We start from the raw sequence: 14,319 nt of genomic DNA on the forward strand, positions 1-14,319 counted from the left end.
ATATTCTTCTCTTCTGGTTGGTTGCATTGCCTGCCCTGCCTGCTGTCACCGGTCCCACCCCTGCGCAGCTGTGATCTGATGCAGAATATTTATAAATGCATCTGCACAAGTCCTGCCGTACCTTTTCTCTCCACATAAATGTGTCCAGATAAAATGGTCATCTCTTCTGCTGTGCCGTACATTGTTTTAAATGGTTTCTTAACACTGTCCCAGTAGTTCCCCACATTATCCTGCCGTAAACTGTTTTTATAAGCGCAATAAGGCACTTCAGGGTGTGTGATAATAGAATACGTTTTATTATTGCTTCTATGTATATGTTACTTCATTTAACAATTCTTTCATTTACACTACAAAGTATTGTGTGAAACTTGTAAACTTTTTGGAACACACAAAAAATGAATTGCTTAATGTCTCTTTGCATTCCCATACAGATGTAGTATAAACAATCATACACATAAGATACAAGTTGTTTAAATAGAATAGATGTTAAAAGGTATGATTTTAATTAAATGTGCTTAATCAGAACATCATTTCTCTACCGCAGTTCAATCTTACATTTGGGATAACTTTATCACAAAGGTCACTGTGGGCTCTCTCCCCAGAAACAGAGCTGACTGAAAACGATTCCATTAAGTCATGAGAGTAAAAAAAAAAAAAATCTAAAAGTACAATTAACAGTTTCCCTTTTTAATTAGGAATCAAGGTGGAAGCAAAACAGATGAAGGCAAAGTGGCAAATGCATAAAATCTATGTTCTAAAAGCAACAACACACAGTACCGTCGGTCGCTACTCCGTACCTCTGCCACTTTTAAGACACCCTATATATTCAGCGTTGTTCAACAATTCATTAATTGTAAGACTTGGATTTGAAACTTGTATTGGAAATCAATAGTTTAATCTCTGCTTTGGTGATTGTGTTCTAGGTCAATGATAAAGAGTTCACAGAGCTAATGAAATCCTTTCAGGTGTTTGTTTTTCTGGGTTCAAGATTAATATAACATGATGCAAGATTGGTGGTAAGGCAAAGTGAAAATCAGATCCTTGGAAATGTTTCCACAATGTTGGTTCTGATGGCGCTTTCTTTGAGGTTCTTGATGAAGACAAATGTTGCTGATGGCAGGGGTTGCAGGGCTGGCCGGTGCTGGTCCGGCTGGCATGGTGCTGGATGGGGGGGTTGTGTCTCCTCCATCATCCCACAACTGACACCAATGCCACTCATGCTGACAGCCCACTACCCCACAGATGCAGACATTCTCCTAACCCACAGTAATATAATGGCAAACAACAATGAAACAAAATAACCTTCTCGATCAATAACAGAACATGACAACAATAAAAGGACAATGAAACAACAATTAAAATATTACAGAAACAACAATGTCCCCAAAATAGTTCCACAATCCCAGCGTCCTTTGCATACCGCTGCCCGTCCTGAGATGTCACCTCACGCAGCACATTGTACAGTTGGCTGTGCTCATTACAATATGTACTCTTATATTATTATTTAGCATATGCTTTTATCCAAAGCGACTTACAGAGACTAGGGGGTGAACTATGCATTACAACTATTGCTGAGTCACTTACAATGGGACCTTGTTTTTGTATCTCATCCAAAGGACAGAGCACAAGGAGATTAAGTGATTTATTCAGGGTCACACACAGTGGCTGAGCCACAATTTGAACCAGGAACCTCCTAATAACTTCTGAGCCCCTTGCTTTAACCACTGGACTACCAAGCCTCCTATGTTGAGGTAGAGTTGCGTTTCTGTTATAAGAATTTCAGTATTAATATCAACACGTTTTAAGTTAAGGAAGATGGGTCAATAGGAGAGAAAGTATGAATAGGTCCTTCATTTCTTTTGTGGTTTCCATCTAGGGCCATTTGACCCAGGGGTGCCAATGAAATAGCTCTAATCAAACACTAAGGCAATTCATCATGTCAGTACCATCTCCTCTCTGGGAATATATGAATCATTAAAGCACTGAATAGTGGTAGGGGTAATATTCATTCTACTACTAATAATAAGACGCTAGCAATAACAGCAGTATGATGTTAGGGCAAGGAAGGGCTTACCTCAGGGGAAGGCAACTCCTTGGCAAAGGTGTCATTGATTGTCATGTCAAGCAGTTTCTCCCCCAGGATTGTTTTCAGGTATTCAGCCATCATCTCCTGCTGCAGGGGCGTGCAGTGGTTCTCCAGGGAAAGGATAACTGGGTAAGAGGACACCTGTGAAGTCCAAGTCCATACAGGACAGGGGTTAGGGATGGTGAGGGTAGAGGGGAGGGCTCCCCTGAGTTATAGTGAGACACAGGGTTGGTCATTTTAAAAAGTATGAAAAAGTCACCCAGATGTCTGAAACAGGATGACTAAAACAAAACAATGTTATACAAGGGAATCCCTGCAGTGTAGGTAAGAGCAATATCTGATGGTGCTTCCCATGCTGTTCAGAGGAAGCTGAATGACTGAATTTCCTCAGAATCTTTCAGAAGATTGTGTTCGGCTGTGTGTTCACTGCATGGCATCTGGACAGGAGCCCTGGCTGCCTCTGTCATTGTGTTGCTGATTACTATTTGGACTGATATTGCAAAACAAATTGTTTCCAGCTGCTTGCATTTTTTGCATACTTAGATTGTGACGTGGTGTCAACACTTTGCATGTGTTGATTTAAAAATAAAGAATACCAGGACAATAACATGCCCAACCCAGTGGAGTAAACAAGTCTTAATAAAGCATCACCCTCTTGGAATGGGCACTACCGCAGCTCTGACTGGTGATTGCAGAAGGTGGATAGCAGGCACAAACTAATGTTTTATAAGGAACAATCACGCTACAGCTCATTCTACAGAACAGATTTTGCAGAAGTACACCTGCTAATCGTCACTCACGTATCCCACCCAAACAATTGAAATGCATTGCAGGCTCATCATGATAGCCTAAACCCTGTTGACAGATTTACTGACAGTGCCAGTTATTCCCTGATCCACCCATACAAAGTCTTCCATGAACTCACCTCAAAAGCATGCTGCTCGATTGTGGCAATGACTTCCTTGAAGAGGATCTTGCTGGTTAAAGTGTAGCCATGATAAACGACAGGCTCCTGATCTGGTCCGTCCCAGCAGTCGATTTCCAAGCAGCGGCAGCCTCTCCTCAGGGCACTTGGCAGTGTGACAAAACATTGACATGAGGATCAAGCAACTGTCAAACAGCAGGATTCATCAGCAAGGTATGCTACAGGAGGCAGTGTGGTCCAGTGGTCAAAGGCCAGGGCTAGTAATAAGGAAGTCCCTGGTTCAAATCCAACCTATGCCACTCTCTGTGTGACCCTGAGCAAGTCATTTAATCTCCTTGTGCTCTATCCTGTGGATGAGATGTTAAATCAATATCCTTTTGTAAGTTCACAGTCTACCTCTGTAAAGTGCTTTGTGTTGGTGGTCCACTATGAAAGGCGCTAAATAAAGATTTTGACAAGCTCAAATATATATTTATTCCAACAGCTACAATATTAGGATGAATGTAAGTGAATGTATTGATTTCATTTTGAATATTACATTATTCCTTTCACTATTGAGCATGGCCCAAATATATGGGGAATATATATGATGAGGCCACTGTAGTGAAAAGACGGATCAGTTATTGTTTTCTTCTGGGACATTTTCAAATCCTTAAGGATGTGTGAAACACAGCTGTTTATACAGTGAGTGATGAGAGTATGGAATGGGTTACCTAGCCATGTTGTTGATGCTGAATCATTGAATCATTTAAGACAAAGTTCTGAGATCAGTCAGCTACTAGCAACTGAACAAGCACTGCATGGCTGAATGAGCAACTCCGCCACTGCAAGCAGAGAAGTTCAGATCATTCTCCTTTCAAAATCTTTGCTTCTGCCCATTTTACAACCACCTAAACAACATCTTACTGATCAAGGCCTTATGCACTCCACATCCAATCACATGGCAAGTCACATGGGTCAGCTCATTTGCATAGCATTGCCTCATGATGTCATGTGTTCTATTCATGAATTGAGGAGCGAGGACTGTGGTAATAGCTCATGACTAAAGAGGGTTTGGCTCTCGACCAGGGCGCGTGAGTTGTCAGAGGTAAGAGAAAAGAGAGGCAAGCAGAAATTGCTCTTGATGTCATATGCCTGTGTCTGTCAGAGAAGTCACCAGCAAACTTCTAGGTATAAGAACAGGTAAGCTTATTACTAAATGTTACAACACCTGAGACAAGGTTTGAATAACTATGGAATTAGGTAAGGGACATGGAAGGGATGTGCACTTTTTTACACAAGGAACTTAAAGTTCTTAAAGCTAAAGTCATTCAAGGACAGCACTAAACTATTACGCATTTCTACACATTTCATTTAAGGAAGGCATGTTTATTCTCTTTAGGACCATTTTCAACTTGAAAGAAGTCTTCTACAAGATATTAGTATTGTTGTTGTTTTCTTTTGTTACACAACCTAAGTCTGGATGACAGAAGGAAAGTGGGAATTTAGTTTAAAGTATTTGGTCGGCAAGCTGCTACATTTTAAGGGCCATATGCAATGCACCGCTGTTGGTTTGTCTGCCTGCCTTAAATCTTGGTTCATTGATAATATGGTGGCGATGGGGAGAAATGATGAACATGGTATAGAATCCAAACACGCAAATTACTAAGCAGCTCAAGGAGCATTGATTTACAAAGTAAACCACATTCACTGGGGAAAAAAGAGCTTCTTACGTGACTTACAGAGTGTTTTATCCACAGACTCCTTTTCTGCTCAATCAGCCCTTTTGAATTCTTTTTTTTTTTTTTTTTAATTTACCTTTTCAAAGTGTACGTTAAACAAGTTAAACACATTTGATGACAAATAAACCCATACACTGTTATATTATTATGGTATTATGACAATAATCAAAATAATAATAATAATAATAATAATAATAATAATAATAATAATAATAACATGCCTATTTAAATCATGCTATAGCCCACAGACCTGCCCAGCAGGACTGAAGAGCAGCTTGTGACCTCTGTTTCTGTTTCCAATGTCTAGTCAAGCACCTGTTTTCAACTGGCAAACCAAAGCAGTCAATGTTGCGCCTCTGGCTCCTGACCAGTAGGGGTCACTGTGGCAACCCTAGCTGATATATACATCTGAGATCACAATGGACAATGCCACACTCACAGTGGCTACCAAAATCGGCAACTCAACAAGACCAGGATTCGAACAAGCATGTTCCTGACTGCATGACCTCCCCCTGTACTACTGTATAAGCTGCAGTCTGGGTCAGCCACTAGGGACCCTGGTCTCTAGAGCAGGAACACACAGACTGTGTTTTGATCAGTGGAGGTGAACTTTGAAACTGCAGGTTTTGGAATGCATGCTTCAACTTTCAAACCGATGCTTTTTTTCAGCGGATTCTATCTGCATTTGTTATTGAGTTGTTAATTTCCATGAAAGAGAAAGTGAGCTGAAGAAGCGCATGGGAAGTCTGCAAAGTTTGGGAGGGGAAGTGTGTAAAAATGATTTTTGCAGACAATAAAACAAAGAGCATTTCCCCATGAATGTGTGTGCTCCTCTTTAGTCACAGGAATGTTTCTTTGTATGGAAAGCCCTTGATTGGTATTTTAGTCTGAAGTCAAGCGGAATGGAACACTGTGGTACAATAATGCTGGCTTATGTGAGTGCTTTAGTGCACAATTTGGCCCATAAGGCAAAAACAATAACACAGAGCCAAGTAAGAAAAAATCCTTCACCCTGTTCGCACTACCGAAAATAATCCTCAATCTCCACAAACACGAGATTGCCATTCACGATCACATCTTTCAACAATATAGTGTAAACGGGGAAAAACAGGAGGGCTCAACCTGATAGATACCAAATACAAGCATGTAGGAATGCCATTGCCTGTGCATTACAACCATTTAAAAAAGAAATGTAGTGACATTTGTCACAGCCATAGGAAATACTACATGAAATATCAAGCGCTGCACAGACACCGCACCACCTGGTATAGAAGAGATATGTTTTGATATGTTGGCTTCATAATGAAATCCTGTCTTCCAAACAATCTCGCTATGTGCCAGTGTTGAATCAGTGCAAACAAGCAGATGCACCACTGCAGCTTTTTGCATTTGGCAAGTACCAGTAATACTGCTTGTTTTGGTTTATTCCATTGCTACTAAAGATCAACAAAAGTCAATACCTGCAATAATGCAGTTTAGCTGAGAGTTGCTCTGTTACAGAATGAAGCATTTTGCAATGTGTTGGTGGCTCTGCCAGGACAACCACGTGCACTGTGGCAACCCCCAGATCTGCCGGAAGAGCCATGGGCACCCTGGGAGATTCCACAGCTAAATTGTTGCTTCTTGCTGTTTCATGTTAAGGAGCAGCAGAAAATAACCTCACCTTCACAGCACATCCAGTGACACACAATAGACAGTCAAATGACCTTCAGGTTCCCAGTTAGGCCCACTGGTCTACTGACTTTGACTAGCAGATTAAGATGCTCTTGTAGTATACTGTGCTGGGATTTCATATTCTGCTCAATCTGTTCTTGTAATATCCCATTGCCTATTTACCACATTTCTAATGGATCCACCACATATTCAACTAACATGTTTACAATAGAAAGTGCAGAAACATACCTTACATATGCATGCAGATGGCTTCTTCCTACCAGCTGGTCTCCTATCAGGTATGTATTGTGTGAGGATGATATAAAGTAATGGCACAGAGCCCAGTCCATGTCATGGTACACTTTGTTATGGTCTTTGTTGTTCACTGAGCAGTCCTCGGACTCCATGTATCTGAGAAATCCTCCGAATGTCATTGATTTCTTAGCTTTGACTGTGTATACCAAAATACAAAAGCTATTCAATCAGAGAAAGAAAGAAGCATTGGCTACAAACTTACAAACACATCTTACACATCTTACTAAAGCCAATTTCAATGAGTACCGATGAAAATTTGCACAGTAATGTTGCATGTTTTCCCATGGTTATACCATGCATTTACAATAGTTTACCTTGGTTTTCCATGTTTTTTTTAATGCTTTACCTGCCATACCTCACTTTTCTTTACAGTACCTACCTATGCTTTACCATGCTTTTACTGTGCTTCATTACACTTTGGTATGCTTTTAATATGGTACACTGGTATAAGGGGATCCCACATTCAGAGATCGTCTGCGTGGTTCTTCTTCGTATGCTCACTTAATGGATATGTTTTAATTACTTGATAAAGAGCTGCCTTAGATTCTCAATCATTTCAGTTAGAAGTTTATTAAAAGCACACCCCTATTCTATACTCCCTTGGTGGCGCAGGCTGAAGCCACTCATTCTGTTCAGACAATTGTATTCCTTGTTCTTTTCATGTTTCTCTGTGCCGATATCTAAGTAAACACGAAAGCTAGTTTGTGGTTTGCCAGAACCAAACTCCTTGAGCTGTAACATTACCTGTGGGTTTGCCAGAACCAAACTCCTTGAGCTGTAACATTACCTGTGGGTTTTGATTAGTTAAATATGCAGCTCGCTCCAAGTCATTTTAAATTATGGTCATTTGTGTATAAAAACAACTGGCGGTACATCTGCTGAAGGAATGATGTTTGATATAAAAATAATGGTCAATTTCTGTGAGACAGTAACAGGCTCTGGAGACATTCACTACTGTAGGAGTATCCACCCATGAAGAGCACTAAATGGCTGGATCTATACCTTGAATATTTAGCTTGCTGTTTCATTGTCGCTGCACAGAATGGCAAAGGGGTAGTATCCTGGGCTTTCACTGTGTAGAACCGGGTTCATGCCAGGGTCGGTAATAACTTATTCTCATGCTTTATTTTTAAAAGCAGTAAGTTTCATTTTCTTTTTCATTTTAATTCTATTTTGAACGAAGGGGAGTTTAATATTAGGGTTTTTGGTTCTTTAGGATAGGGTTTTATTGATTAACATAATACACAGAAGTACTCTTTGATTGTTGCTTTTGTCAATTATTGACAAAGACCACCAATTATGGTTAAACAAACAGAAATTGGTTTAACTTAATAAAACAGACTGATCCAGTAGCAATGGACCAACCAGCTTTTAGAAAACGGAAACCCCCCCCAGGAAAATACAATCCGTTCCAGTACTGTAGATAATACATTAGTGATTGTTCTCTCTTCTAACAATACATAAAGCCTTCGTTCTAAAAAATGAAAAAAACAAGAGTGCATCGTTATCATTGTTTTATTTTGTCAGGTCTTCAATTACAGTACTATTCCTGAACATTTGACATCTTAAGCCTCTATAAATATGATGTTGTTTCAAAGCTGACGTAAAGTCAATAAATACATCTTCAGAAGCAATTTGTGCAGAAACAAGGTTTCACTGTTTAGTGGAGCTGGTCAGATGACCAACTGATATTATACAAACCCCACAGTCGACTTGGTATTTGCAGTCTACAGTACAGAAAGCAATGCAAATAAGATTTGAGAAATCTATTAAATACATCTAACAGAGTGAAACTGAAACACAGTGAAAGAAGGGGATGATTCTTCTATATATAGATAATCATGCAGATTTGGCAATTGATCAATAGCTTAAAACAGGGTAGTAACAAAGACTAGGACTGGAAGGGTCAACTTTGATCACGCCTGGCTTAAATATTATGCATCGATATGCATTCACTTTCTATGTGATTTCTGTTGCAGTCATGGGTGCCGTAGTGATAGAATTTTTTTCCACCCTAAACTTGTTCCATTTCATACCCTACAAAAATCAAAGGCTGTACTACATCGTGACACATCCTATGGTCAAAATGGTCGTGATGGCTGTGATCAGTAATAATCGATGTGTACGGTAAGTAGAAATCTCTGTAAATCTGAGAGAAAACAAAGTCACTTTGCCAGGAACAGTGGCTTGAAAAACCTAGTTCCAGGGAACCTAGTTTAAGGCAACTTTCTGTATCAAACCCCCAGTCTTCCCCGGTGTGCCGTGCAGTGGCCTGAAACCTAATCTCCTTAAACCAATTTCCAAGCCACAAAGGGGCTTCGTGTTCCCTCAACCTAAGAGTACACAGAGACACACTCAACCTACCTGTTTTATTAATCTCGTAGTTTTCAATGATCTGTTCCACTGCCTTCATGTCTGCCTGACTATTCATTTGCTCCTTCTGGATGAAGTCGAGGAGACCCTGGGCTGAAAGGTTTTTACCTCTAGGGGCGTAGCAGCTGAAGATGAGTTTGATATCGTCTCTCCGAGACAAGGCTTTGCCTTTGCCTTTGGCTGTCATCCTTAATTACCCACATTCACTCTGACGTAATACTGCTAAACAAAAGATATAGGTTATATATTAGCTTCTACACTGTGATGAGACTGCCCTGTTTGGAAAGGGATTGCAGCAGAGCTATGCAAAAAGAAAAGGGTTGTTATGGAAACCCTTCAGCTTGTTAAGTGTAATTGCTGCAGGATCTCGACACTGAAAAGATACTGGAATGTCGCAAAACTGTTTGAGTAGTTTGGGCATTAATAATGATCTCACCAGACAAACTGACAATCTATTTAGAGTGACCAGTGTTAGAAGTCACAAACTAATATATGTTGTGTTCCACAATCCCTTTTTAATTATTTGTTTTTTAATTATTATTGGGGCTACCATTTATGCCGTGTAGTTAGGAGATGACTAACTGCTTGTGTGAAAATCATCTCCCTTGCTTGCACTTCCTCAAGTTCTCTGGTGTTTATCCACTCGGGAGTCACTTGATTTCCCTGTACACTCATCCAGCCCTAAAGTTACAATAATCATGCAACAAGTGCTTTCAACATGTCATCAAAAAAGTCAGTTTGTTTGACACAGAATGTGAGTGCCAGTCTAAGGTAGAGTATCAATGAGCTGGAAGTAAAACACAATGGCTTAGCATTTACTCCAAGGTTACTCCAAGGTTATTGAGCTATTCCACAATCAGCAAACATCTCCAGTAAATGTGTATCCTGCTCTAACTGCTCCCCTCCCTACTGAGAGCCAGCAATCCCCTATGGTAGATTTGTCTGTTGCCAAACACTGAACCTCCCTGAAACACTGATCCCTAAGTGACAAAGCCCTAAACCATCCCATGAGACACACAGAGGCCACACTAGAGGGAGTTCACCTGGAGGGCCTCTATTGAATTATCCAAATACTTGTGTAGATGATGGGATAGCCCGGTCACGCCCCTCTGCTTGACATAGCATGAAAACGTCCTATAGGCCCGAGAAACTCTATATTAATTCTAGGAGTATGCAGATATTTTATGAGTAATCCCCTTTAGGAAGTTTGAAGTTGTAAGGTGTTAATTACACATTACAAGACAAAACTTTCCTTCAGTTGGTCTTGCTTACACAATTGCTACTTTCATTACATATTTTCATTGTCAATGCATGGCCTTGGTATGGCAGTACTGCTGACAAAACACTTCTTAAAGGACAATCTGCACACCCCTAATTATTACATCATCATAGCAGGTTTCTTTGGTCAGTAACAGAGGATAACACTTTACATTAAGCTTCTCTAATTACTGTGTATTTACATAGTAGTTACACACTAAGTACATGTGTACTTACGCATATTACAATGTGATTATGCATTGTTACAGTGTACTTAATATGTAAATCTTTTTGCACGATATATGTAAGTACACAATTATATGAAAAAAATGTTAGGGTTAGAGTTAGGGTTATTTCATGCAAAGAAAATTACACATAAAGTACATTGTGACTATGCAAAATAACATTGTAATAATGTGTAAGAACACATGTATTTACTAAGTAACTCCTATATAAATACACAGTAATTAGAGACACTTAATGTAAAGTGTTACTGAATCCTCCTGGTGCAGCAACTGAATGGACTGTAATTTATACACTAGCAGACCTATACAAGTGTAAAAAAATAAGATTTTCTATTATCATTATGTGTATAATCACAATGTGTAGACAGCCTACATTCAAATATGTATTTTGTCCCATTTTATAATGTTCAACCCTGCATGTATTTATTTGTATATCCATTCTTCTAAAGAGAACATTTCCAAAAATAGGTTTTGCTTAAACTTTCAGTAGATACATTTGTCATTGAAATGTACTGTTATGAAGGCATTATTATTTAAAACATTGAATTATATGGAACATAGGCTATATTGTATTGTCTAACTCTGGCTCTCAAGATTCTTATCAGCCCAGGACTTCCAATCAAGATTCTTATCAGCCCAGGACTTCCAATCAAGATTCTTATCAGCCCAGGACTTCCAATCAAGATTCTTATCAGCCCAGGACTTCCAATCAAGATTCTTACCAGCCCAGGACTTCCAATCAAGATTCTTATCAGCCCAGGACTTCCAATCAAGATTCTTATCAGCCCAGGACTTCCAATCAAGATTCTTATCAGCCCAGGACTTCCAATCAAGATTCTTATCAGCCCAGGATTCCAATCAAGATTCTTATCAGCCCAGGACTTCCAATCAAGATTCTTATCAGCCCACTACTTCCAATCAAGCCCTAAAACAGTTCCTTGACCCTCATCGGGCTCACTTAGTTAATTTACAACCTGGTTGTCTGTTATCTGACCTGCAATGAATCTGGAAAGAAAACCACTGATAAAGAATAACTTTGTCTTCTGAAACTGTTCCCGTTTTGTTCAGTCTTTGCCATCATCATACCTTCAGCCATTGCTGTCGGCCTGCATCACTACCCTACCTGAGCTCTCTGTAGCATCTCATCACATTGACAATGACCAAGCTTGCCAGAGTCTACTGAGAGGGGTTGCACACCAACAAACAAACAAGGTCAAGTAAGAGACTTGGGCCCTGAAGAATTGAACAAACAAGGTCAAATAAGAGACTTGGGCTCTGAAGATACAAACAAACAAGGTCAAGTAAGAGACTTGGGCCCTGAAGAATCAAACAAACAAGGTCAAGTAAGAGACTTGGGCCCTGAAGATACAAACAAACAAGATCAAGTAAGAGACTTGGGCCCTGAAGATACAAACAAACAAGGTCAAGTAAGAAACTTGGGCCCTGAAGAATCAAACAAACAAGGTCAAGTAAGAGACTTGGGCCCTGAAGATACAAACAAACAAGGTCAAGTAAGAAACTTGGGCCCTGAAGAATCGAACAAACAAGGTCAAATAAGAGACTTGGGCCCTGAAGATACAAACAAACAAGGTCAAATAAGAAACTTGGGCCCTGAAAATACAAACAAACAACCCTTATGGAACAAACATATATTTTTAATATATACTAGGAAAGTATGATCCTTATATTTTTCATATATAGAAATTGGCCCCTTTTTTATATATTTTAAATATATGGGACATATTTAAAATATAGTTTAGTCTGTAATCCATATATTTATTTTATATGGGTTACAGACTAATAGTGCACCATGTATTTTCAACATATAAAATAAATATTTGGAGTACACTATTTTAAATATATAAAAAGGGGCCAATTTCTATATATAAAAAATATAAGGATCATAAGTTTCTACCATATATTAAAAATATCTGTTTTTTTCCATAAGGGAAATCAATAAAGATATAGCTCCCCTCTCTGGCTTTAACTCAGAAAGACTTGCTGAAGCTGTGTTTGTTGAAAAGCAATAATTCTGCAATGCCAAGCAGCTCTTTAGACATTAAACAGCACTGTTTCATTTGATCCTCAAAACCTTTCAGAATGTCAAACCCGCAGTGTAGTATTATCAACTATGTTGTATCAAGGTAAGTAAAGTTATAGTTCAGTCAAATGAGAAAAAGCTTGGGTGTACTTAAACCCGAATGTGGTATTATCATGTTATACCAGGCTAAGTCCATGCCTAGAATCTGTATCAATCAATCAACCAATCAAAACCTTGATTTATCCAGATGAGTCAATTGAAAACAAATTCTCATTTACAATGACGAGCTGGCAAGAGGGTCACACCCCCACAGCAAACAACAGCAAACACAATAAACAAGGAGTAAAAAACACAAAATCAATCATGAAACATGAAACACAATAAACAAGGAGTAAAAAACACAAAATCAATCATGAAACATCAAACACAATAAACAAGGAGTAAAAAACACAAAATCAATCATGAAACATCAAACCTCAAACTCAGCAGCAACTCAGCAGCACAGGTGTCAGTCAGCAATGAGTCGACCCTACGGCTAAAAGCAACCTCACATATGAACCTTTCTATTTTTAACTTTTCATTTTACGCATGGCTGGTTTCATAGAGCTCCATTAACACAATCTGGGAGTACCATATCTGGTAGGCAATATAGATAGTCCAAGATAAGGGCTAATCAGAGCTGTACAAGTCTCATGCTCACTGTTCTAATGTTTGGTCTGTATGCATCTGTACTGTCATTTCTGGCAAGATCACTATTTCTCGTGCTTACTAACATTTCCAACAGGAATTGCTTCCGGAAAGGCTCACCCTAAAAACCCTGTTTGCAGCTCTTAGGTGAAACATGGTGCACTGAATCCTAGACAGCACGGTTATGCTTCCTCAACTCACTTCTCTACAGCCAGCCTTGGGGAGTCTTTTCAGAAGCAGTGCTTGCTGGAATAGTTAGTAAGCATGGCACATGATCTCAGCAGAAACAATAACAGAGAATCATACAGAACATGATAGGATATTAAACAGGTATGAAATGAAATATGTGAAAAATGTACTGTAGAGGATATGAAGTATCCATGCCCTTAACAGGACATCCCAGGAAAAAAACTAAAAGATGTAATATCTTACAATAAATTAACTATTTTAGCCTGTCAAATACTGTGAAAAAGTATTTGCCCCCTGTCTGATTTTCTGCATTTTTGCACATTTTTCACATTGAATTTGGTCAGATCTTTTTGTGGGTTGTAGTAGTATAGAGAGGGAATCTGAGAGAAAAAAATGACACCAAAGTTTGGTGCTTCTTTCATTTGTTTGGTGTGCAAGGTAATCAAACATGTAATCTTCAGGTGTGAAAAAGTTATTGCCCCCCCAGTTAACTCAATCTAATTAAAGGGTTAGTTAGGGTCATCTGTTTGAATACTTTGGTTAACAATCAGGCCTGATTTGGGCCAGCCCTCCCCAATATAAATACGACTAACTTTGGCCCTTACCATCACAGTGAAGTTGTCAGCACACACGTTCTAGAGGCAAATCATGCCACGATCAAAAGAAATTCCTGAAGACCTCCGGAAAAAAAGTTGTTGATGCCTATCAATCTGGAAAGGGTTACAAAACCAAATCACAATCAGAGCCATATTGTCCAAATTGAGAAAGTTTGGGACAGTAGTGAATCTTCCCAGGAGTGGCTATCCTGCCAAAATCTCTCCAAGAGC

The 14,319-nt window shown here is 39.2% G+C and overlaps 1 protein-coding gene across 1 annotated transcript in view; it reads right to left on the reverse strand.

Moving 5' to 3' along the window:
* LOC121318987 (1-phosphatidylinositol 4,5-bisphosphate phosphodiesterase zeta-1-like) overlaps positions 1-9,260 on the reverse strand; it is a 32,349-nt gene extending 23,089 nt beyond the window's left edge. Inside the window, exons 1-4 of the mRNA XM_041256224.1 lie at positions 9,065-9,260; positions 6,635-6,836; positions 3,012-3,156; positions 2,075-2,227 (exon numbers count right to left, since the gene is read on the reverse strand). Of these exons, the coding sequence (XP_041112158.1) occupies positions 2,075-2,227; positions 3,012-3,156; positions 6,635-6,836; positions 9,065-9,260 (696 nt within the window). The remainder of the gene's footprint in view (positions 1-2,074; positions 2,228-3,011; positions 3,157-6,634; positions 6,837-9,064) is intronic.
* Positions 9,261-14,319: the final 5,059 nt, after the last annotated feature.

Source organism: Polyodon spathula, chromosome 7 (genome assembly GCF_017654505.1).
Source record: "Polyodon spathula isolate WHYD16114869_AA chromosome 7, ASM1765450v1, whole genome shotgun sequence".
NCBI lineage: Eukaryota > Metazoa > Chordata > Actinopteri > Acipenseriformes > Polyodontidae > Polyodon > Polyodon spathula.